Below are 25,624 nucleotides of genomic sequence, written 5' to 3' on the forward strand. Positions count from 1 at the left end.
AGACTGTCTTTTCTCCATTGTATATCCTTGCCTCTTTTGTCATAGATTAGTTGACCATAGGTGCATGGGTTTATCTCTGGGCTTTCTATCTTGTTCCATTGATCTGTGTTTCTGTTTTTGTGCCAGTACCATACTGTCTTGATTAATGTAGCTTTGTAGTAGTCTGAAGTCAGGGAGTCTGATTCCTCCAGCTCTGTTTTTTTCCCTCAAGACTGCTTTGGCTATTCGGGGTCTTTTGTGTCTCCATACAAATTTTAAGATTGTTTGTTCTAGTTCTGTGAAAAATGCCATTGGTAGTTTGTTAGGGATTGCATTGAATCTGTAGATTGCTTTGGGTAGTATACTCATTTTCACAGTATTGATTCTTCCAATGCAAAAACATAGTATATCTCTCCATCTGTATCATCTTTAATTTCTTTCATCAGTGTCTTATAGTTATCTGCATACAGGTCCTTTTTCTCCCTAGGTAGGTTTATTCCTAGGTATTTTATTCCTTTTGTTGCAATGGTAAATGGGAGTGTTTCCTTAATTTCACTTTCAGATTTTTCATAATTAGTGTATAGGAATGCAAGAGATTTCTGTGCATTAACTTTGTATCCTGCAACTTTACCAAATTCATTGATTAGCTCCAGTAGTTTTCTGGTGGCATCTTTAGGATTCTCTGTGTATAATATCATGTCATCTGCAGACAGTGACAGTTTTACTTCTTCTTTTCCAATTTGTATTCCTTTTATTTGTTTTTCTTCTCTGACTGCTGTGGCTAGGACTTCCAAAAGTATGTTGAATAATAGTGATGAGAGTGGACATCCTTGTCTTGTTTCTGATCTTAGAGGAAATGCTTTCAGTTTTTCACCATTGAGAATGATGTTTGCTGTGGGTTTGTCGTATATGGCCCTTATTATGTTGAGGTAGATTCCCTCTATGCCCACTTTCTGGAGAGTTTTTATCATAAATGGGTGTTGAATTTTGTCAGAAGCTTTTTCTGCATCTATTGAGACGATCATATGGTTTTTATTCTTCAATTTGTTAATATGGTGTATCACACTGATTGATTTACTTATATTGAAGAATCCTTGCATCCCTGGGATAAACCCCACTTGATCATGGTGTATGATCCTTTTAATGTGTTGTTGCATTCTGTTTGCTAGTATTTTGTCGAGGATTTTTGCATCTATATTGATCAGTGATATTGGTCTATAATTTTCTTTTTTTTTTAGTATCTTTGTCTGGTTTTGGTATCAGGGTGATGGTGGCCTCATAGAATGAGTTTGGGAGTGTTCCTTCCTCTGCAATTTCTTGGAAGGGTTTGAGAAGGATGGGTGTTAGCTCTTCTCTAAATGTTTGATAGAATTCACCTGTGAAGCCATCTGGTCCTGGACTTTTGTTTGTTGGAAGATTTTTAATCACAGTTTTAATTTCATTACTTGTGATTGGTCTGTTCATATTTTCTATTTCTTCCTGGTTCAGTCTGGAAGGTTATCCCTTTCCAAGAATTTGTCCATTTCTTCCAGGTTGTCCATTTTATTGGCATAGAGTTGCTTGTAGTAGTCTCTTAGGATGCTTTGTGTTTCTGCGGTGTCTATTGTAACTTCTCCTTTTTCGCTTCTAATTTTATTGATTTGAGTCCTCTCCCTCTTTTTCTTGGTGAGTCTGGCTAATGGTTTATTAATTTTGTTTATCTTCTCAAAGAACCAGCTTTTAGTTTTATTGATCTTTGCTATTGTTTTCTTTGTTTCTATTCCATTTATTTCTGCTCTGATTTTTATGATTTCTTTCCTTCTGCTAACTTTGGGTTTTGTTTGTTCTTTTTTCTCTACTTCCTTTAGGTGTAAGGTTAGATTGTTTATTTGAGATTTTTCTTGTTTCTTGAGGTAGGATTTTATTCCTATAAAATTCCCTCTTAGAACTGCTTTTGCTGCATCCCATAGGTTTTGGATCGTCTTGTTTTCATTGTCATTTGTCTCTTGGTATTTTTTGATTTCCTCTTTGATTTCTTCAGTGATCTCTTGGTTATTTAGTAATGTATTGTTTAGCCTCCATGTGTTTTTGTTTTTTAGGTCTTTTTCCCTGTAATTCATTTCTAATCTCCTAGCATTGTGGTCAGAAAAGATGCTGGATATGATTTCAATTTTCTTAAATTAACTGAGGCTTGATTTGTGACCCAAGATGTGATCTATCCTGGAGAATGTTCTGTTGCAGTTGAGAAGAAAGTGTAATCTACTTTTTTTGGATGGAATGTCCTATAAGTATCAATTAAATCTATCTGGTCTATTGTGTCATTTAAAGCTTCTGTTTCCTTATTTATTTTCATTTTGGTTGACCTGTCCCTTTTTATAAGTGAGGTGATAAAGTCCCCCACTATTATTGTGTTACTGTTGATTTCCTCTTTTACAGCTGTTAGCAGTTGCCTTATGTATTGAGGTGCTCCTATGTTGGGTGCATATATATTTATAATTGTTATATCTTCTTCTTGGATTGATCCCTTGATCATTATGTAGTGTCCTTCTTTGTCTCTTGTAACATTCTTTATTTTAAAGTCTATTTTATCTGATATGAGTATTGCTACTCCAGCTTTCTTTTGATTTCCATTTGCATGGAATATCTTTTTCCATCCCCTCACTTGTGGACAGCATATATATGGCTCTTGTTTTTGTATCCATTCAGCAAGCCTGTGTTTTTTGGTTGGAGCATTTAATCCATTCACGTTTAAGGTAATTATCGATGTGTATGTTCCTATGACCATTTTCTTAATTGTTTTGGGTTTGTTTTTGTAGGTCCTTTTCTTCTCTTGTGTTTCCCACTTAGAGAAGTTCCTTTAGCATTTGTTGTAGAGCTGGTTTGGTGGTGCTGAATTCTCTTAGCTTTTGCTTGTCTGTAAAGCTTTTGATTTCTCCATCGAATCTGAATGAGATCCTTGCCGGGTAGAGTAATCTTGGTTGTAGATTCTTCCCTTTCATCACTTTAAGTATATCATGCCACTCCCTTCTGGCTTGTAGAGTTTCTGCTGAGAAATCAGCTGTTAACCTTATGGGAGTTCCCTTGTATGTTATTTGTTGTTTTTCCCTTGCTGCTTTCAATACTTTTTCTTTGTCTTTAATTTTTGCCAATTTGATTACTATGTGTCTTGGCGTGTTTCTCCTTGGGTTTATCCTGTATGGGACTCTCTGTGCCTCCTGGACTTGGGTGGCTATTTCCTTTCCCATGTTAGGGAAGTTTTCGACTATAATCTCTTCAAATTTAGTAAACTTATATAATTCATTTTAGAGTGTGGATTTGGTTTTCCTGCAGCCATCCAGGGGGATCATAAGCAGCTGTAAGAATGTATATAAAACTTGAAAAATCCTGCCATGCAATTCTGATATGAAATTCATGGGTAGGCATATTGTGTGATAATGAAATTTCAGTTTTTGGAGTCTCCATAATGTGGATTTGAATCTTGATTCCATCATTTGCTAGCTCTGTGACCTTGATCAGGTGACTTAGGCCTCAGAGTTTGTGTTCCCATCTAAAAGTCAGGATGATAATAACAATATCTATTTCAAATGGTTGATTCAGTTAAAAGAAACATATAAAGCACAGCAGACACTATGTAGTGCAGAGCAAGTACTCAAGAAATGTTGGCTATAAATGGGCAGTCTGGAAAGACCACATGGGATGTAATATAGATTGATCAGACCTACCCATCCTCATATGCAGGAAACAAAATCAAGGTGTAGATCTGATTGCAGCCACCAGAGTTGGTGAAAGCACAGTGCCAGTGCTCGTCTTTCAGCGACTTGGGCCATTCAGCTTCTGCACGTGGACTCTGTACTCTCACCTGGACCCACTGAAACCACCTGCAGAGGAGGGCAATGTTGTGGGCAGGGCTCAGGAGTGACATGGCCCATCACTACCACTGATTACCTGTGTGACCTTAGGAAGACTACTTTATTTTTGTGCTTATGCTACCTCAGTTGAAAAGCGGCGATAGTTAATAACAGTACTCTCCTCATAGGGTTGTTATGTAGATTATATGAGCTAATCTGTTTAGAGCATTTTTGTTTTGTTTTGTTTTGTTTTGTTTTACATCTTTATTGGAGTATAATTGCTTTACAATGGTGTGTTAGTTTCTGCTTTATAACAAAGTGAATCAGCTATACATATACATATATCCCCATATCTCTTCCCTCTTGCGGCTCCCTCCCTCCCACCCTCTCTATCCCACCCCTCCAAGGGGGTCACAAAGCACCGAGCTGATCTCCCTGTGCTATGCGGCTGCTTCCCACTAGCTATCTACCTTACGTTTGGTAGTGTATATATGTCCATGCCTCTCTCTCACTTTGTCACAGCTTACCCTTCCCCCTCCCCATATCCTCAAGTCCATTCTCTGTTTAGAGCATTTTTAAGAGTGTTTGGCACATAGCATGAACTCAAAAAACTATAGTAAAAATAATAGGAATATGATAATTATCATGATAACGTTCAAACAGACCTGTAGAATTCCAAAGTCTACTTTTCCTGATAAAAGCTTTGCAGAGTGGATTTATGGAAAGAAAATGAGAAGAAGAAAATTAGGAGCAGATAGGTTAGAGGTGGGAGAGAAAAGTCAAGAAAATTTGCAATGGGGATAACTCCAAGTATAAGCAGTACTAAAAGGGTGAAGTTTTGAATAACGAATGCAAGATAGAAGAAGAAAGCTTCAATATGGAAATATAATATTCAACCCAGAAGTTGTATCAAAAAAACTCTTGCATTAAGTGATCCCTCAATAGACATTTGAAAAAAAAAAAAGGACATTTGATGAATTGACTGGTTAATTAAATGTGATTTAGTACTAAACACTTTAGCCAATAACCTGAAGCCTGGCTCTTTGGACAGAGTGAGGGCTGAGAATAACATGCGGTCTTCTTATGATCTTCTGAATAAGGCTAGAGGCAATACAATGGATGCTTCTCTGTCTCTGTGTTTCTGTGTGTGTGTATACACAGAGATTATTGTCAAAGCTATTTGTTGCTAAGCAAAGATAATGAAAGGGATTGTTGAAACTCTAAGTGCTTAATAGCTTAATATGGTTACCCATAAACATTCACGTCCACCTCTTCTCTTAATAAACAGGCACCTGAGTGCAGGTCAACCTGCTCTTCATCCATTTTCAGCACTGAGGAGGGAGGGAAGCTTGCTGTGGAAGATAAGGAAAGGTGTGGGTTATTTGGAATCTTTTCTTCTGGCACTTCTTTAGCTAGTTGGACATTCCATGACCCCTGTGACACAGTCTAGCCAATTTTGGACTCCATCATCTTCTCTCTTTCCAGCATCCAGAGAGACTCCAGCTGTTTCCCAGACCTGTCCAGGGTGAACGACATCACCCACTTTGAAAGGCAGCTCCAGGGATGCAAAATGTATTTTTTAAAAAGTTATTTGGTGAGGGAAGGTCCTGAGGTCCAAGTTTCTCTCAGTCAGTGCAAATCTGACCTCTGCTCTGTCCTCTGGCCTCGTTCTGAAAAGATGAACAAATGGAGAACCGTGAGTATCTACTAAGAAGCAGAGGAGTGCCAGGTCCTCTGACCCGGATCATCACCTTCTGTTCCATTCAGTATATCCTTTTATGGTATATCTGTTAAACAGTAAAGCTAATAAATCTCTACTTTCTTTAAAGTCAAAGAAATTGGAATTAGAACTTTGTAATTGGCAACCATAAAACTGGGAAGGAACCCACACAGCCTAGGAAGGAAGAATAAAGAGAAAGCAGAACCACCCGCTTCTTGGTGCAATGATAGCAGACACGTGGACAACGTGGAGTTACACAATCCAAATTTGCTTTCATTTCATCTCTCAGGAAAAGCTTACTACAAACAGGGAAGGACCAAGCTCACAGGAGACAGATGCCCAAGATGAGAGAGCGGTTATTATGGAACACGAACCCAGTTTGTCTCTTGGTCCAAGTGAATTATACTTCAGGCTCTGGAGCAAGTGTGAGGATGAATCCCTGTCTGGGATAATTAAGCAGGAGGTTTGTGAGTATTTCACGGGAGTAATTGCTGGGAGAGAGCATGGGCTTACTAAGAATAAGTCATGCCAGTTGAATCTTATTTTCTTTTGCTAAAGGCGACTACCTGGCAAGGAACTGAATCAAACAAAGTGCCAATTAATAGGAAGTTCTGCCATTAGGAATCCCAAACCACTTCCCAAGTACAGAATCTAGGTCTTGGGAGTAGGAGTGACAATATGGTCTAAGAATGGCCTGAAAGACTTATGGGACTTCTATTTTTCCAGCTTTATGGAGGAATAAAGATAAAATTGTATATATTTAAAGTGTACATGATGATTTGATATGCATCTTGAAATGATTACCAAGGTTAAGATCAAGTTAACACATCCATCACCTTTTAACTTTTTATTAAACTTTATTTTTTTGTGGTGAGAGTGTTTAAGAGTTACTCTCAGTACAGTCAACATGTGTACATTGGATCTTTATAACAGAATTTGTACCCTTTGACCTACATATCCCCATTTTACCCATCCCTAACCCCTAGCAACCATCATTCTACTGTTTCTGTGAAGATCGTAGAAACATAGAAAATCAAGAAGGATTTTCTTCTTTTTAAGGTTGAATAATATGCCATTGTGTATGAGTGTGTGTGTCTGTGTGTGTGTATATATATATATATATATATATACACAATATTTTCTCTATCCATTCATCCATTCATGGACACCTAGTTTGTTTCCATGTCTTGGCTATTTTGAATATGCTGCAATGGACATGGGGGTGAAGATATTTCTTCAAGTTAGTGATTTCATTTCCTTCAGATAAATACCCAGAAGTGGGATAGCTGGATCATACGGCAGTTCTATTTCTAATTTTTTGAGGAACAGCCATGGTTCCATAGTTGCTGCCTCAATTTACATTCCCACCAACAGTGCGCCAGGATTCCTTTTCCTACGTCCGTGCCAGTCACCATTCTGATACTGGAATATCACTTCCACACATTTTGTTGGTTAAAATAAAACTCTCCTAAATAAAATAAAACTGTCCTAAAACTCTGGGCTTGCAATTCTAAGTGTCATCAGGGGCTCACCACGTATAACCCAGGTCAGTTTTTGGAACTTCTGTGGCTTTCATTCTTTCTCATTCCATTAGCTGCAGTCTTGTCAATTCACACCTGAAATGGTTTTCAAATTTGCTCCTCCTCACCATTACTCCACCAGCCCTATAGCATCCACACTCTCTCCCCCACTTCTCTAAGAGTTCCCTCCTTTCAAAGACCAGCTTCTCAGCTGCATGGCACAGAGCAGCTCAGCTCGGTGCTTTGTGACCACCTAGAGCAGTGGGATAGGGAGGGTGGGAGGGAGACTCAAGAGGGAGGGGAGATATGGGGATATATGTATACACAGAGCTGATTCACTTTGTTATACAGCAGAAACTAACAGAACATTGTAAAGCAATTATACTCCAATAAAGATGTTTTAAAAAAAAAAGACCAGCTTCTGCTCTACCTCCTCCGAAGGCTCTCTCTCTCTCAGTGAATTTATTTTCCCTCCTAGTTTTCCTAGGGCAGAGAGCCTACTTGCCTTTTCACAACTCTCTGAAGTTAGCTTTACCTTTACAATTCTGCATTTTCTCTGCTATTCTAATGTAAGGTCCTTGAGGCCCCAGCGCCGTGTACAGCAGTATTCTAAAGCTTGTCTGTTGGGTGAACACTCTTTGGCATTCTGAACTACCTTTCTGTACAATATGATTTGCTATGAGATATCCCTAGCAACAGCACAGCCTTACGGCTAAAAGTGTCAGTTGTACAGATTCTACTCTGTTTTAGAGCAGGACAATAGTGTTAAGTAAAGGCAAAAAAAAAAAAAAAAAAGTCAAGGTTCCCTGCCTCCCCACCTATGAACTTGGACAGGTGCTACTTTCCTCAGTCTCAGGTTTGTCATTGGTAAAATGAGCATAATAGTTATACAGACCTTGCTGGGCTATCGAGGGAATTAAATGAGATTATATAGCTAAAAGATCTGTGGCACAGTGCGCGCGCGCGCGCGCACACACACACGAGTTCAGTATTTCCTGGTTATCTCTACGCTTATTGCCTGAAAGGCTGAAGAGGTGGGTGTATGAGAGATGCCCTATGTTCCCTTCCAAACATTCCAGATTCTGTGCTACTCTTCCTTGGTGGATGCTGGAGAATCAACTGGCCATCCTCAGGTTTCCAATCAGTTGCTTAGAAGACCAGCCAGGGTCTACGAAGCTCCAGGTAAGTCCCAGCGTCTTTCTCAGGAGCCATTTATTTGACCTTAGTTCTGATCTGAGAGTCTCCACCTTTTCCAAATCACCAAGGTGGTCGAAAAGGCCCTGCGGTTGAGAAATGTTTCCTTTGTTGGAGAATCTCAGCCCCAGACCCCGCATTTGGGCGTGTAGCATCTTTAGGCCCATGGCTTATGCCCAGACTGCGCTTTTCAAGTTCAAAGCCGGGACTCGGTTCTCCAGATCTGGCGGGTGTGGTTCAGACTGCACGTTTCGCTCAACGCACCCAAGAACATGTTTTGGACTCCCGCGGCGAGGGGCGGTGGGAGAGGGTATGGGTTTGCATCGGGACAGGGCGCGCACCCGCACACACGCTCCAAACCTGGGCGTGGTCGCCCTGAGCACGAGGTCCCGAGCCGAGTCCCGCGCTCCTCTAGGAGCCCGCGAGCGCCCCCCTTCCCCCGCCGGCGCTCAGGCAGGGGCCGCCGGGATCCTACCCCTTGGCGCGCACCCCTGACCCGCCCCGCCCCGCGGCGGCCACGAGGGGCGGGCGGAGCGCTAGGAGAGAGGCGCGTTGGGCTGTGCGGCGCCGCCTCTCCTCCTTGCCAGGGGAGGGACGGAGGGGCAGGGCGGGAGAGAAAGAAAGCCCGACTGACCGGCTGGCCAAGAGCTGCATGCAACCGGTGGGAGGCCGGGCCGGCTGGGGCTGGGGCTTGGGCTCGGGCCGTTTCTCGGCGGGTCCCTGGCGGCGAGCGCGGACGGCCCGGAGGCGGCGGCTCTGAGCTGGCAGGCGGAGGGTTGTCTCCCGCGCCCGCCTGCCGGGCTCGGTCCGAGGATGCGGGGGGGCGATGCCCGGGGCCAGGGACGCGCTCTGTCACCAGGCGCTGCAGCTGCTGGCCGAGCTCTGTGCCCGCGGGGCCCTGGAGCACGACAGCTGCCAGGATTTCATCTACCACCTGCGGGACCGCGCCAGACCCCGGCTCCGAGACCCAGGTGAGTGTCGCCGCCGCTGCCGGGCGCGACCGGAGGGCCCCGGGCTGGGAGTTGGGGCCGCACCGGGCCCTGAGGCAGGAGAACGACACGGACTGGAGGGAGGAGGGCGGGTGACCACCGAGCTAGGGGAGGGCACCAGGAACTAGCGCACGGTGGCCTGATGCTGAACCCGGGCAGGGACCCCGGTGGAGGCTGCTGCATGGAGGCCGGGACCGGGTGGGCTGGCGCGGGGTTGGAGGCACCACGCCCGTCACCTGCGCTTCTGTCACCGGGGCTCCTGGGGGCGGCTCCCGAGCTCCGAGCTCCACTTCCCGGGCTCTGCGCTCCGGGCGAGGAGAGGCCGCGGCGCTCTCGCGAGCCATGGGAAGGGGGACGAGGCCAGAGGAAACTCTGGGAAGTTGGGAGTTGGGGACGGCCCCGGGCTGCGGTTGAATCCCACCGGGCGCTCCCCATCCTCTTCCCGGATTGCCCATTTCCTGTCCTTGGTCTGGGGTGAGAAGGGCGGGGCGGGAGCCGACGTTGGGCCGGGGACTGAGAGCTCCGGGTCCTGGACAGCCGGGCCTGAACCCGTTCCCTCCGGGTCTCTCGGCGTGGAGGCGGCCTGGGCCTGGGCTCCCGGCTCAACCAGATTCCGCCACCGGGCACACGAAGGTCAATGGGCTCACGGGTCATGGCTTGTGCACCTACAGTTATTCCTAGTGAAAGTTTCGAAGCTCCTAACTTTGGAAAGTTCATTTATTTTGGCCTTTGACCAGTTAAGATAGGAAGAGGGAGTTTTAGTGGAGCCGTTTGCCTTCCCCGAGGGTCCTGGGTCTCCCACATCTTCTCATCCACTGCTGGTTACTGAAAGACATATTCCTTCCAAATGTTTACTTGAGATTCTTCTCACCATGAGGAATCATTTTCTCGAATAGTCTCTCAACCTGAGTACTAAAAAAAAAGCATGTTGTGGTTGGATTGTTAAAGTTGGGGTAAGAAAAGGGCCCTTCCCCTGATATTCCTGTGTATAAATATTGGAAATGAGCTGTTGGTGTGCAAAGTATCCAGTATAAATTTACCTCATTTTAAGCCAATCCATTATATAAAAATTCATTTACCCAAGGATAAATTAGAGAATTATTTGATTCATAAAGAGGTATACACTGAGCCTGACTTCAATAGCATTTCCTTGATAGTATATCCAAAATGGGTCTGTGGGGTGAAGAGAAGTCATCTAATAAAAGTTTATATCAAATTTTCCCTACTCAAAGGCGTTTTTTTGGTAAAAGAAAGATTATTGCCTGTGGTTACATTAATTAAGTTTATGGGATGATCACTAATGTGTTACTTCAAAGTGGAGAATTAAGTCAAGAAATATTGTTGATTTCCAGTGATTTCCCCGGAGGTTTAATGCCCAGCCTTTGTGCGCCTCCTTGCTGGACTGATGTGCTGCACAGACTGCAGACAGGAATAAGAGCACTTCATTCATGAACTGGGGGCCCAGAATGGTGTCCTCACTGGGGAAAGTTCTGTCCTTAAGCAGCAGGAACAAGAAATCATCTAGCTTGCTTCACCCGAAGGAAGTGTTAGTGTCGAAACGTGCCACTGCTTTGCCTGTTGACTGTGCCAGGAGTTCCCACTGTTACTGCACATGAGCGGTCCTCTTTGGCTTTACAAGAGAAGATGGATGAGGCCTCTCGCCGAGTTGCATGTTTAACACTCCACATCTTTTTGACTGATTTTGTGCCTCTGCTCCTCTTAATCTTCGAGCTAGATCCCATGTTCTAAAGTTTTCCTCAGCCCCTGCACTGGGAAGCCCTTGAGGAAGAATCACGGAGAAGACTCCTTACAAAAGACACATCTGATTCCTTGGCTGAGAAATAGCCGCAGATAAAGAGTATGCCGTGCTGCTCTCTGAGTTCCTGAAAGCACTGCTCTGCTTTCTTAAACTAGGGCACAGTGGCTTTGAGGTGGCCCCATGACCCTCGTGATCTTTGATTTGGGTCAGGCAGTAGCCTGTTCACGAGGCAGGCGTGGGGAGGGGGACCGTGAGTGCAAGGTCAGAGGAACTGAGGCTGAAGCCCACATCCAAAGTGTGCCCTCTTCCAGGGCAGTGCGACTCAGGCCAGCATCTCTCTTCCAGGGCAGTGCAACTCAGGCCAGCATCTCTCTTCATCTCCCTCCTTCCTCTCCTTGCCCACATTAACTCTTACATCAGATGCATTTGTCTGCATCCCTGTAAAGCTGTTTGGTTGCCCAAGTCAAGAGTGCCTTTAACTTCCGAGCCCTAAAAGCTGAGTGGTTGGAGTAGCTGCACCGCCCAAAGCTGTGAATGGCGCTGCTGCTGCAGTGTAGTGGGACCCGGCACAACCATGCCTAGCAGCAGCCCTAGCATGCGGGTCCCTAGAGAGTCGTCTCTGTAAATGCGTGACTTCCTTTTCTGTAAAGGAACCCACATGAATGCCATGTTTCAGCTTTTTCTGCCCATTGTTCATCCCTGGCTACCCAGTGGTAGCTAGGTTTTCTCAAGCTCAACTGAGGAACTTTGGTTTTGAAAGGAGAAACCAGATATAATTCCCTGTGGACAGCAGAGTGATACCACATCTAGGATGTTTGTTCATTTTTTCAGTGGTGGGATAAGCCTGGGTCACAAATCAGTGGGCTATCAGAAAGGTTATTCTTTGCCCAGGTAGTTGCAGTGCTCTGATGTAGGAGTACAGTCCTTAGTCTTCCCTACCTTGGTATTGAGAGAGAATTTGATGAGGCTAAGTCATAAATTGGAACTGGAATACCTCACCCAGTCCTTCATCTGTACCAACTATGGAAAGTAAAATGTGGATCTTTAAGCTGAGGGTGAGCACTTTTCCATAGAGAGCAATTAGAATCCTTCTGTTAGGTGTCATTATGTTGTTTCGTATATTGGCAATGTCCGGCATAAACTCGTGAATCTCAGCGAATAGCCTTCACAGCAGAGGGAAGAGCAAGTGCAAAGGTCAGGAGATAGGAGCGTCCTTGATGTGATGCAAGGAATAGTTGAGTTCCAGGGTGACTGGTGCAGAGTGAATAAGATAGAGAATGACAAGAAATACGGTTAACGGTTGGAGGGGGAAGATCATGTATGGCCTTCTAAACCATTATAAGGACTTTGGTTTTTACTCTGAACGAGAAGGGTTTTAACAGAGAAGCGGCAACTCCCTGGCTGCTGTGTTGAGAAAATGCTGTTGAAGTTCAAGAGTAAAGACAGGGAATCTTGTTAGCAGGTTTACTCTAGTAACCCAGACAAAGGGGATAGTGGACATCAGTTTGAAGATACAGCACTAGGATTTGTTGATGGAATGGAGGTGAGTGGTGAGAGAAGAGGAGTTAAGGGTGACCCCAAGGCTTTTTTTTTTTTTTTTTTTTTTTACGGTACGTGGGCCTCTCACTGTTGTGGCCTCTCCCGTTGCGGAGCACAGGCTCTGGGCGCGCAGGCTTAGCGGCCACGGCTCACGGGCCCAGCCGCTCCGCGGCATGTGGGATCTTCCTGGACCAGGGCACGAACCCGTGTCCCCTGCATCGGCAGGCGGACTCTCAACCACTGCGCCACCAGGGAAGCCCCCCAAGGCTTTTTGACCTAAGCAACTCCATTTACTGCATAGGGTAAGACTTAAGGAGGAGCAGAGTTGGAGTGGGGAGGAAAATAAGGAAGTTTTTGTTTTATTAAAGATTTTTTTGTGTGTGTACATATTAGATGTGCGATGTCTCTAAGTTCAACAGGGACCTGAAGTATGGGAGTCTTCTTTAACGTTATCAACTGGTCCATGCTCATACTTTGTAACTGGGGACTTCACTCTCTCTCCTCAAGAGGGCCAGTTGATTGTAGGACAGCAGTTATTAAAAGGTCTTTCCTTGCGTGGAATGAAAAGCTCAATTTAACTTCTACTTGTTGATCTCGATTATACTTATTGCAGTCAAAAAAGAATTCGTCTCTTCTCCATTTGGCTATTAGGGGGTAGCGATTGTAACTTTTCTCATCCTTTTGTTTCCACATCTGGAAAAGAAAAGAAGATTGGATCGAATGATTTCTAGGTTTCAACCATGTTTTATTATTTTCCTTGTAAGTCTTTTCTTCTGAAGGGTGCCAGCTACATCTGTGCCAAGCACTTTATGTAGGTTGTTTCCTTTAATCCTCTTAACGTCTTCTAAGACCTCGCTGCTCCAAGTGTTCGACTGTGTGCCAGACCTACCAGTGTGAATCTGTGTCTTAACAGGATCCTCAGGTGATTCATGGGCACATTAACGTTTGAGAAGCATTGCCAAAAGAGATTGGTATATCTGAAGTGCAGAGAGCTCAACTAGCCCAAGGCCGTGGGTTCCATTTAAGAAAAAGAGTTGAGCCTAAGTCAGAGTAGCTTCTAGATAAACACATCACATATACTAAGAATCTAGGAGTTGTTGTCAATGAAAATTTGCTAGATTTTTTTTTCATTTAGATGTCCTCTCTCTGTTCTGTTTTTGTATCATGGATTTAATCTCTAAGTGTAGGTTAAATTCTATGCAGTTATACAGGTTTTGCTCAATATTTTTATTTTTACTTTTTAAAATTGAAGTATTGTTGATTTACAATGTTGTGTTAGTTTTAGGTGTACAGCAAAGTGATTTAGTTTTATACACACACACACACACACACACACACACACACCAATATAGTCTTTTTCAGATTATTTTCCATTCTAGGTTATTACAAGATACTGAATATAGTTCCCTGTGCTATACAGTAGGTCCCTGTGTTTGTCTATCTTTATATATAATAGTGTATATCTGTTAATCCCAAACTCCTAATTTATTCCTCCCTCTTTGGTTACCATAAGTTTGTTTTCTATGTCTGTGTCTGTGAGTCTATTTCTGTTTCATAAATAAATTCATTTGTATCTTTTTAAAAAATCCCACATAGAAGTGATATTATATGATACTTGTCTTTCTATTTCTGACTTACTTCAGTTAGTATAATATTCTCTAGGTCCATCCATGTTGCTGCAAAAGGCATTATTTCATTCTTTTTTATGAATGAGTGGTATTCCACTATATATATATATATATATATATATATATATAATATATCACATCTTCTTTATCCTTTCATCTGTCGATGGACATTGCTCAGTATCTTGGTCATGAATTCTTTTATTCAGAATACTGGTTTTCCATTGACATTCCAGCTTTATATTTCTAGGGATTTTTTTCTTCATTTTCTGGTGAACTAGAGGATGTTCACTTGGTCAGGGTGTCAAATAGAGCTTTACGACACATCACTGATGACCCCTCTTTACAACACATCACTGATGACCCCTCCTTACGACACATCACTGATGACCCCTCCTTACGACACATCACTGTTGATGACCCCTCTTTCTAAGTAGATGTTAACCCTAGTCAGGAGAAGCTTTCTCTAGACTGGTTTTCAACCTTGGTTGCATATTAGAAACATTTAGGGAGCTCTGAAAAACAAACAAACAAAAATAAAACAAACAAGAAACTACCAATGGCTGAGCTCTATCCTGACCAATTAAATTGGAATTGCTGGGGGTGGGGCCTGCTATCGGTATATTTTTATATAAGTTCCTCTCTTGGTTGTAATGTGCACCAGGTGGAAGACAACTGTTGAGGCCAATAAGTGAAGGATGAACCCACCTAACTCTTCTCAGCTCAGCTCACATTTCTTTTTTGCAAAATTAGGAAAGATGGTATCAAGTCGGGGGCTTGTACAGTCATCACCCAAATCAACTAAGTGATTCTTAGCTTTCTTTTGACAATATTACCCCCAATTTTTATTTGAAAGACTCTATAAAAATATCATGAGAATCTATTATATCCACTCAATTTGGGGAAAAAAAAGAACAAATTGAGAAAATCATGTCCAAAGTATTTCATTGAAAGACCAGAATGTGGAACCGTCACTAGTGTCACCTTATATTGATTTAGAATGAAATAACTTATAAAAAGGTGTACATGTAAAATAATAATTAAATGCAGTTCCTAAGGAAAAATCTCCAAAATAATCATTGAGATTAAACTTTAACCTTAATTCAGATTTTCAAAGATAGTCAAGTGAAAAATCATCCTTAAAACACTGGATTTTTATGAATAGACATTGGTGTGATTATGCACAATGGGATTAATTTTTAAAAATTAATGTTAATTGCAATCAGGAACTAGAGAGTCTTCTAAGGAATGAGTGGCATATTGGATGCACAATATGTGAAGATTTAATTTGCATTACTTCAGTGACATTTTAGGGCTTCTTCATAAATATTTTATTTAAACAAGTGTGTTTTCATCTCCACGGGATTCCTCTACATGGACCAGTGAGTGGTTTAGTCATGAGGTCATTATCAAGAGGGAAAAACAAAAGCAAATTGTGGTAAAGGCATCACAGGCAGCCCTGTGGCCAGCTGCCTCTTTCAGAATAAACAATCAAAAGCAAACTTCTTGATGTGGGCTAAGCTCTCAAGGAAAACTTAAGCTGACACTTAAGGGAAATCATCCTAAAATTCCCTGTTACGTATAGAGCACAGGCATTGCTTTCATTGTAAATGCATACTGGCACTTTTGTGTTTGTGTGTGCTCCTGGGCTTTCTCATGTGGTTGGCTTAAAAAAAAAAATCATAATCCCTTCCTAAGTGACTTACTTGAGGGAACTAACAAGTTCATGTGCTCAGGTGTGTAGAGAAAGGGAGGAGCTTAGTGGGGGACATCAGTGGGAGAGCAGTCTCCCTTTCCAAAAGATAAGTATGGAGTGTGTATTATTACTTTCTAAATGAAATCACAATTTGAGCCATAAATGTTCACCACGACTTTTTCTTTTCAAGTTTTGCACTGGGTTGGCTTGAAGTATGGCTTTAAACCAAGGCAAACCCCAGCAACTTGGCTTTGCAGATCTTCTTGAAATATTCATGTGTCCTTGTGCATGTATTTTATCACACCAAAACTTTTATACCAACACTGATAGAACTGCACTCGAAAGAAAAAAAAAAAATCTCACCCAGGAAATCAAGATGACAAAGTGGAATAAACAAGAGCTTTGGAGTCAGAATCTGATCCTGCCCTTACTAGCTTTATTGACCTTGGGGAAAATATTTAACTCTTCGCTTTATTCATCTGTAAAACGGGACGGGGGGAGGCTGTTGCAGCACAGTGTGCAGAGTAAGTGCTCCAGTAACTGCTCAGTAAATGGATTTGGTGGTAGTAGTGTCACCTGTCCACGCTTCCCCTCCTCTGTGATCCATGGGCACGTGCATGTTTCACCTATTTATGCAGGCATACCTTGGAGATGTTGCAGGTTTGATTCCAGACCGCCACAGTAAAGTGAGACACATGAATTTTTTGCCTTCCCAGTGTATATAAAAGTTATGTTTACACCATACTGTGGTCTCTTCAGTGTGCAACAGCATTATGTCTTAAAAAAAAGTATGTAATTTAAAAATACTTTATTGCTAAAAAACACTAACCATCATCTGAGATTTCAACGAGTCGTCATTTATTTGCAGTAGTAACCTCAAAGATTACTGATCACCATAACAAATATAATAATCATGAAAAAGTTTGAAATATTGGGAGAATTACCAAAATATGACAGAGACATGAAGTGAGCAAGTGCTGTTGGAAAAGTGGCCTGATAGACTTGCTCGATGCAGGGTTGCCACAAACCTTCAATTTGTAAAAAAAAAAAAAAAATGCCATATCTGTGAAGCACAATAAAGCAAGGTATGCCTGAAATTATTCATAAACAAAATTTACTATTCTACTTTTTTGTAAACTTAACTTTTTATCACCACTAATTAGCTGTATGACCCTGGAAAGTTATTCAATCCCTGTGTCTTAGTTTTCTCATGAATAAAATGGAGTGCTATTACCCAAATAAAAGACAGGATGCCCAATTCAATTTGAATTTCAGATAAACAACAGATATCTATTGTTTATCTGAAATTCAAATTGAATTGGGCATCTTATATTTTTATTTGTTAAATCTAGCAACCCTACATTAGTACTTATCTCATAACGCATGTGAAATACTTACCGTAGTACTGCGCACGTAGAAAATGCTCAATAAATACTAGCCATTATTACTATTATTATTATAATTTTCCATGATGAACAGTCATTATTGTGCAATTGTTGTGATGACTATATATTCCAGAAGGTAGAGAAATCTTTTTTTACTTAACCTTTCTTTTGGGGTAGTTCTAGCATCTGATTTTTTATTACTACAAATAATATTTTACATCTATAGTACCCTACTCCCTTTTGGGAAAATTTCTTAATAGTTAATTATCACCAGTGGGTTCCAATTGCTTTCCAGTATATCTGCCAGTTAGCCCTGCTACATACCAACAGTCAGTCTACTACCATCAGGTGGTATAATGTGAACAAAAGGTTGCTAATGTAACAGGGTTTAAGTAGCTACCTGGTTGTTGTTTCAACTTGGATTTTTTGTTTGTAGTGTTGAATGTTTTTAATATTTTAAAGCAACTTATATTTCCTGTTATGTGAATTTTGTGTGTTTATGCTCTACCATGTACAAATTTATTTTTTGAGAATCTTAATGTATTTCTTACCAGTTTGCATTAGTTGGACCATAAATATTCTGTCAGATTAACTTAGAGAAGGAGCATTGTATAGTCAGTGGACTCGGGTTGTCTGACTATAATCAGTCCATTACACTGGACTGCCTTTTATAATGTTAGGAGTGCGTCAAGAAATAGGGATTCATTGTAACATTCTTTCCAAGGCAAAATGCTGCCTTTATGTATGTGAAATATGGAAAAAAAATTGCTGTTATATAACTTGAATCTTTTTCCTTTTTTTCCCCCTCTTTCCAACTCCCCTCCCTTCCTAGCACTTTACTACTATAGCCACACTGATCTGATCACTCTTCTAATTATAATTAACTTGAATTCAAAAAACATCCATTGAGTGCCTCTTAAGTGCCAGGTACTAGGTTAGGCATCACTGATTCAAAGATACATTAGAGGGCTTCCCTGGTGGCGCAGTGGTTGGGAGTCCGCCTGCCAATGCAGGGGACACGGGTTCATGCCCTGGTCCAGGAAAATCCCACATGCCGCGGAGCGACTGGGCCCGTGAGCCATGGCCGCTGGGCCTGCGCGTCCGGAGCCTGTGCTCCGCAACGGGAGAGGCCACAACAGTGAGAGGCCCGCATACCGCAAAAAAAAACCACACACACACACACAAAAAAGATACATTAGACATGGTTACTGCCCCTGTGGAACTGAGATAAAACAATAATTGCAATTAATAAAATAAAGATTGGAAGGGAGATATTACTGAATACAGTTCAGAAAAAGAGGAGAGGAGTAATTAGCTGACTTGAGTGGATCTGTAGAGAATTTCTGAAGAAGGTGATTCTTGGGCAGAGCACTTTGCCTGGAATGTGTGGGTGAGAAGGACATTCTCGGAATTTACAAACGTTCTAGGACAGGAGAGAATGGATCTTTGGCAGTAGTAAGTGGAGGAGAGTGTGTTGGTAATGTTGAGAGATGAGTCTGCTCTTGTGAACCCTGGTCATCAGATCATGGAAGTCCTTGTTTGCCATTGTCAAAGTCCCACGGAGGACTTGGGTTAGAGTACTCTGCTGCAGAAATCTTGAAGGAAGTACAGTTTACTGCGATGAGCCCATAGGATCCATTCTCAGCAAAGTAGACCAGGAGATTCCAGGATGGGGGAAATCCTGTGAGTTCGCTTCTCAGGTCTTCCTGGTTCTCATGGGAAAAAAGCTGAAGTTGGTGATAATGTTCTTCCTGACTGAGTGAAGGGCCTGACAGATTGGAATCACCGCATAGGAGATTACCTATTCAGATCCCCAGCCATGTCACCTTGAAACGCAAGTGTCGTTACCTCATAGAGTTGTAAAAACTGCCTTTAGCAAGTGTAGTCGTCTGGTTCAAACATCTGGGTTCCAGATACAATTTCAGACTATGCCAACAGTGACATCTGGCTTCCTTGCCTGTTTATCTGATAATGAAAAAGCAGTGTGTTCAGTTGCATGGCAGTCCCTCAGTTTGAGGATATGCACAGCCTGTTTTCTCTGATGTTATAGGGCCCAGGAGGGCGTAAGCATGGCAAGCCTGCGTAGTGCCTACCAAGCCACACTGTGGAGATGGTGGTTTATGCTACTGGGTTGGCCAAAAGGTTCATTTGGGTTTTTCCGTAACATCGTACCAAAAACCCGAACGAACTTTTTGGCCAACCCAATATATACAGGGGCTGCTAAGAGGCTGGTACAGTTCTTTAAAATAATTGAATTGAATGCCCTTAGGCAGGTTTTACATTTTCCACTTTTCATATCCGCCCCACCTGCCCCGCCCCCCACACGTAAACTATTCTTATGACATTTAGGGGCTATGCCTGGCTGCGGAAGACATTTCAGTTTGCATCAGCTATAGCACTGCAGACCCACTGAAGGGTTTTAAGCTGAAAACTGAGGTGAGCAGGTTTGTCTTCTAATTAGATGACTCTGGAGGCAGAGGTTATGATTAGAAATGCCATTCACTAACTCATCAAACATTATTGAACCTCTCCCATGTACAAGGCTCTGTTCTAGGTATTGTACACACCTAGGTACCCTGATACAGTATTGTATCTACACTAGGGAACCAAACAGAACATAAAAAGCTTGCCCTTATAGAACTTACATGTTGGCGTGAGGAAAATAATACATAAATAAATTAACTAATTACATCGTATGTTAGTGATAAGCACTAAGGAGAAAAATAAAGCATGGAAAGAGAAGAGGTGTGGAAATTAAAATGGCATCCCTGAGAAATGGATGTATGAGTAAAAGTCAGAGATGTGGGAGCAAGATGTGCACATATCAGGAGGAGGAGCATTCCAGGCAGTGGGACAGCAGGTGTAAAGGTCCTGAGGCAGGCACATGCTTGGTATATCTAGGTATTAGCCAGGGGCAGTGGCACTGTGGTGGGGTTGGCAAGGAGGAGGGAAGTAGTAGGTGAGGTCAGAGAGGTGATGGCAGGCTGATTGTAAGGCCCTAGAAGCCGTTGTCAGTTTTACTCAGAGAAAGATGGGAAGCCTTAAGAAAGTTTTAAGCAGAGAAGTAATATGTTCTAACTTAGGAATAGAGAGGATCCCTCTGACCGGCATATAGAAAACAGACGGTAGAAGGGAAGGGTAGAATCAGGGAGAGTAGTGAGGTGGCTGCTGTGAGAGATGATGGTGGCTTGGACCAGAGTGATGGCAGTGGGGGTGGTGAGACGTGGTCAGATTCTGGGTAGCTGGAAGGTAGAGCTGATGGGACTTGCTGATGGATGGATGTAGGGTGTGAAAGACAGAGGAATCAAGAATGACGCCAAGATTTTGGCCTGAGCAAGAGAATAGAGGAGAAGTTTGAGGGGAATAATTAGGAGCTAAGTTTTGGATGTATTAAGTTGGAAATGCTTATTAGTGAGTCATGTGGGGAACAGACGAGGAAGCTGGACGTATGAGCCTGGAGTTTGGGAAAGATGGCTGGACTGGAGATACAGATGTGAGAGTTGTAGGCTTAGAGGGGATATTTAAAAGGAATCATCTAGGAAGGTGGTGTTGACTAGAGGAGATAAGAGTACCAGGACTGAGTGCTGGAACTCTCCATCACTAAGAGGATGGAGAGAAAATGAGAAATCAGCAAAAGAAGTCTAATAAAGAGAGCAGAAGATCCAAGCAAGAGTATTGACCTGAAAACCAAGAAGAAGAAGGTGTGTGAAAGAGGGGAAATAAACAGCTGTGTAAAATGCTACCATTGGGTCAAGTAGAATGAGCACTGATGACTGACCACAGCAGTTACATGACGTAGGGGTCATTGGACGTGATGTTGACAAGCCGTTTGGTAGAGAGATGAGAACAGGAGCCTGACTGGAGGGGCCTTAAGAGAAATTGATGGGAGAGGAATCAGGGGCAGTGAGTATAGACTACTCTTTCAAGTTTTTCTGTAGACAAGAGCAGAGAGAAATGAGTTAGTAGTCACTGGTGAGGGAAGTGAGATCAAGGGTTTTTGTTTTTATTTAAAGTTATAAGAGGACTTCCCTGGCCCTGGTGGCGCCGTGGTTCAGAATCCGCCTGCCAGTGCAGCGGACACGGGTTCGATCCCTGGTTGGAGAAGATCCCACGTGCCTCCGAGCAACTAAGTCCGTGCGCCACAACTACTGAGCCTGCGCTCTAGAGCCCGCGAGCCACAACTACTGAAGCCCAGGTGCTCTAGGGTCCATGTGCCGCAACTACTGAGCCCATGTCCTCTAGGGCCTGCGTGCCACAACTACTGAGCCCGCGTGCTGCAGCTACCGAAGCCCACGCACCTAGAGCCCATGCTCTGCAACAAGAGAAGCCACCGCAATGAGAAGCCTGTGCACTGCAACAAAGAGTAGCCCCCGTTCACCGCAACTAGAGAAAGCCCGCGCACAGCAATGAAGACCCAACGCAGCCCCCCAAAAAAAGAAAACTCACATTAAAATAAATAAAGTTTATAAAAAATAATAAGTTATAAGAAATTAAGAGATAACAGTGCTTAGGTGATGGGAATGATCCGGTAGAGAACAATAATTAATGATGTAGGATAATGAGGGGAGGCTTGCTGGAGGGATATCCTTGAGTGGGCATTTGGATATGCTCCTAGAGTTCAAGGACCAAGTCTAGTCTCCACATATGCATTTAGGAGCCATCAGCATAAAGATGATATTTATAAGCCAAGAAACTAGATGAGCCTACCAAGCAGTGACTTAAGATAAAAGAAGTCAAACAACTAGTTAGAGGTGAGGGAGATGAGAAGGAACGAACAAAGGAGACTGAAAAGGATTAGTTAAGTAGAGTGGGAGGAAAATCAGCAGTGTGATGGCCTGGAAGTGCAGAAAGTATTCCTGGGAGGAAGCCATGAGCCCTTGTGTGAAATGCAGCTGATGGGTCAAGTACGATGAGAACCAAGGACTGCCCATTGCATTTAGCAACGTGGTAGTTCATTGGTGACCTTGAACTGAGTGGTTTTGGAGTGGGAGTGGGTGAATGGAGTAGGTGAAAGTCTGATTACAGTCTCTTCAAGAGACAAAGAGAGAAGAGGTGTTGAAAAAAGAGAATATACACTACTTTTTTGTTTTGTTGTGAAGGAAAAGGGAGGAGAAATTGATTCAAAAGATGGTTTCTAAAGAAAGGAGAAAATAACTGCACGTTTGTATGCTGGAGAGTTATAAACGGTTATAAACGGTGAGAGTTACAAACGGTGCAGAGGATTGAACTGCCTGAGTGATGTGCTTGAGTCGATGGGTTTTTCAACAGTTCAATTGTTGTCAAGGAACCAGCGCAGAGTATATGGGCCCAGGTGAGTAGATATGGTTTGGGGATCTTATAGAATTGTCCTCTGATTACTCTTCCATTATCAGTGAAAAGGGAAGCAGCAAGGTTACCAGCTGAGAGTGAGGATGGGGTAGAAGATGCTGAAGGTTTGAAAACAGGAAAGATAGAAAGTGATAGTCCAGGAGGTAGGAGATTGAATGGATTAGGGAAGTGGAGTGTGCCTGCCAGACAACATTAAGGGCCTACTTGAAGTTGGTGCTTGTGAATTTAAAGTGATATCCACCAGCATAGGTGTGAGGTTTTTTCTCCCATCACATGCAGCTGTGTTTGTGCAGGCATGAAGAGACAGGAGTTTGTGTTTGAGCAGGGTCGTGCTTATGTATGACAATGAAAGAGTGGCAAAAGAGTTGAGGGTGTATACACAACCTACTGAACGGGAGAAAATATTTGCAAATGATATGACCAATAAGGGGTTAATATCCAAAATATATAAACAGCTCATACAACTCAACATCAAAAAAACAACCTGGTTAAAAAATGGGCAGAAGACCTGAATAGACATTTTTCCAAAGAGGACATGCACATGGCCAACAGGCACATGAAAAGTTGCTCAACATCACTAATCATCAGAGAATTGCAAACCAAAACCACAGTGAGGTATCACCTCACACCTGTCAGAATGGATATCATCAAAAAGGACACACATGACAAATGCTGGCGAGGATGTGGAGAAAAGGGAACCCTCGTACACTGCTGGTGGGAATGTAAATTGGTGCAGCTGCTGTGGAAAACAGTATGGAGGTTTCTCAAAAAACTAAATAAAGAACTACCATATGACCCAGCAATTCCACTCCTGGGTGTATATCTGAAAAAAACAAAAACACTAATGCGAAAAAAGATGCACCATAATGTTTTCAGCAGTGTTATTTACAGTAGCCAAGATATGGAAGCAACCGAAGTGTCCATCGACAGATGAATGAATAAAGAATATGGGGTGTGTGTGTGTATGTATACACACACACACACACAATAGGATACTACTCAGCCATAAAAAAGAATGAAATTTTGTCATTTGCCACAATATGGATGGACCTAGAGTGTGTTATGCTTAGTGAAATTAGTCAAACAGATAAAGACAAATAGTTATCGCTTATATGTGGAATCTAAAAAAAACAACCAACTAGTGAAGATGACAAAAAAGAAGCAGACTCACAGATACAGAGAACAGACTAGTGGTTACCAGGGGGAGAGGGTGGGTGGAGGGGCAATAGAGTGGTAAGGGATTTAGAGATACAAACTACTAAGTGTAAAATAAGCCATAAGGGTATATTGTACAACACAGGGAACATAGTCAATATTTTATAACTATAAATGGAGTATAACCTTTAAAACTTGTGAATCACTATATTGTACATCTGTAATTTATGTAATATTGTACATCAACTGTACTTCAATTAAAAAAAACACATAAAGAGTTGATGGTGTATAAAGTGGAGTGACTAGAATGATTGAGTCTGAAATTTCATCTGAGTAAGGAGAGTAAAGTGGACTCATGGGGTGTTAAGGATAGTGAAGAGGTGGTAGGGTTAGTGGACTGTAGGTGCTTTGGGGTAGGATGATAGCTGGGAAAGCAGTGAGGAGGAGGGGGCCAAACAGAGATAATGGACGGGCTACAGTTGCTGGATGACTGTGTCGAGAGTGTGATCATGGGAATGAGGCCCTAAGGTAGAGTGTGGAACAAGTGACTGAAGGAGACAAGGAAGAGAACAGATAGACCAGAGCTGGGGAAGTATTGAACTAACCAAAAATTAAGACAGAAGTAGTGTTGACAGCACGCCAGGAATGGAGGGAAGTGACCTGCATGAGGAATGTTTGCGATGAAGATGGGTAGTGATGGTGTAGTGGTGCAGTCGGGCACCTGCAGAGTTAAAGCTGGGGGATTTTAAAGAAAATACCAGAAGTAGTAGACCCTTAGTATTTATCTAGGCAGAAGTGTTGAAGGGATGTTTTGCAGCAATGGAATTGGAGAACTGATGATAAATATAGAAAATATTAAGAGGTAAAATAGTTGGTACGCTGATGTGAAGTAGAGAGATCCTAATTTCCAAATTTCTGGTATAGGTGCCTGGGAGGATGGTCATGTGATTTATTAGGTTTACTGTAGGATGTCCAGCATGTTTAATTTTAAATTCATCAAGTTCAAGAATATATGTGAGATCTGATGCACATGTCCAGGGCAGTTGACTGGTAGGTCATTGGGAAGAAGTTACTGGAAATCAAAGAAGGTGAGAAAAAGTTGAATTCTAAGGCCCCCTAAAAATTTGAAGGGTTTTGGAAAGTGACTCTCAATTCCAGCTATGCATCAGAATCAATCGGGGAACTTTTGAAGACACAACTGCCCTGTCCCCAAACTGACTAAATCAGAATCTTCTGTGGTGCCATCTAAAATATCTCTACACATTAGTCTGGTGTGCAGCCAAGGTTGCAAATGACGTTCATTTATAGCCTTTATGGATTGAAATTACTTTTTACAGCCCCATTGTCAAAATGGTTCTCCGACCATCTGTATAAAACCATTATAAAATATTAGGGAAGGAAATCTAAGCATGAAAATGCATTTACTATTATCATTGATTCTTTTTTTTTCTTACCGCAGTGGGACTTATCTCCAGTTATTAGTAAGTACAGCTGCTGTTGGTGCAACTAATAATAAATTCTGTAGGAAATGTAACTGGAGGATGTAACTGTAGCATCCTGGTGCTAACTAAAAGCATGGTCTTCTTTATTGCTAGGCATGTAATATGATTATCGCTTATTTTTAATTTAGGATAAGCATACTGTAAATAAAGTCTGTAAAAACTCTAACGAGGTGCTCAGCTTAGAGAACGTGTTTGCTTGATTCTTGTTGGCTGTCAGTCCTTCTTGCCAGTCTGTTCACTTCCCATCAGAAAAACCTGGGAAACAAAGAAATAGGCATGAATGAGGGGACACATTAGAACCACTTGTAACACTTTACTCAGAAAGTCTCAGGTTAAACATATTTTCAGTTCTGATGTGTTCGAATAATATGGATGTCAAATGATGGCATAGCTGAGCTAGCTCTAA

General features: G+C 42.3%; 1 protein-coding gene across 1 annotated transcript in view; it reads left to right on the forward strand.

Moving 5' to 3' along the window:
- Positions 1-9,066: 9,066 nt before the first annotated feature.
- Positions 9,067-25,624, forward strand: part of SYT9 (synaptotagmin 9) — a gene marked incomplete at its 5' end in the record, with an annotated part of 188,177 nt that continues 171,619 nt past the window's right edge. The window contains one exon of the mRNA XM_082660438.1: positions 9,067-9,211. Within this exon, the coding sequence (XP_082516564.1) occupies positions 9,067-9,211 (145 nt within the window). The remainder of the gene's footprint in view (positions 9,212-25,624) is intronic.

The sequence above is a fragment of the Grampus griseus genome, assembly GCF_964374135.1.
Source record: "Grampus griseus genome assembly, chromosome: 8".
Lineage (NCBI taxonomy): Eukaryota > Metazoa > Chordata > Mammalia > Artiodactyla > Delphinidae > Grampus > Grampus griseus.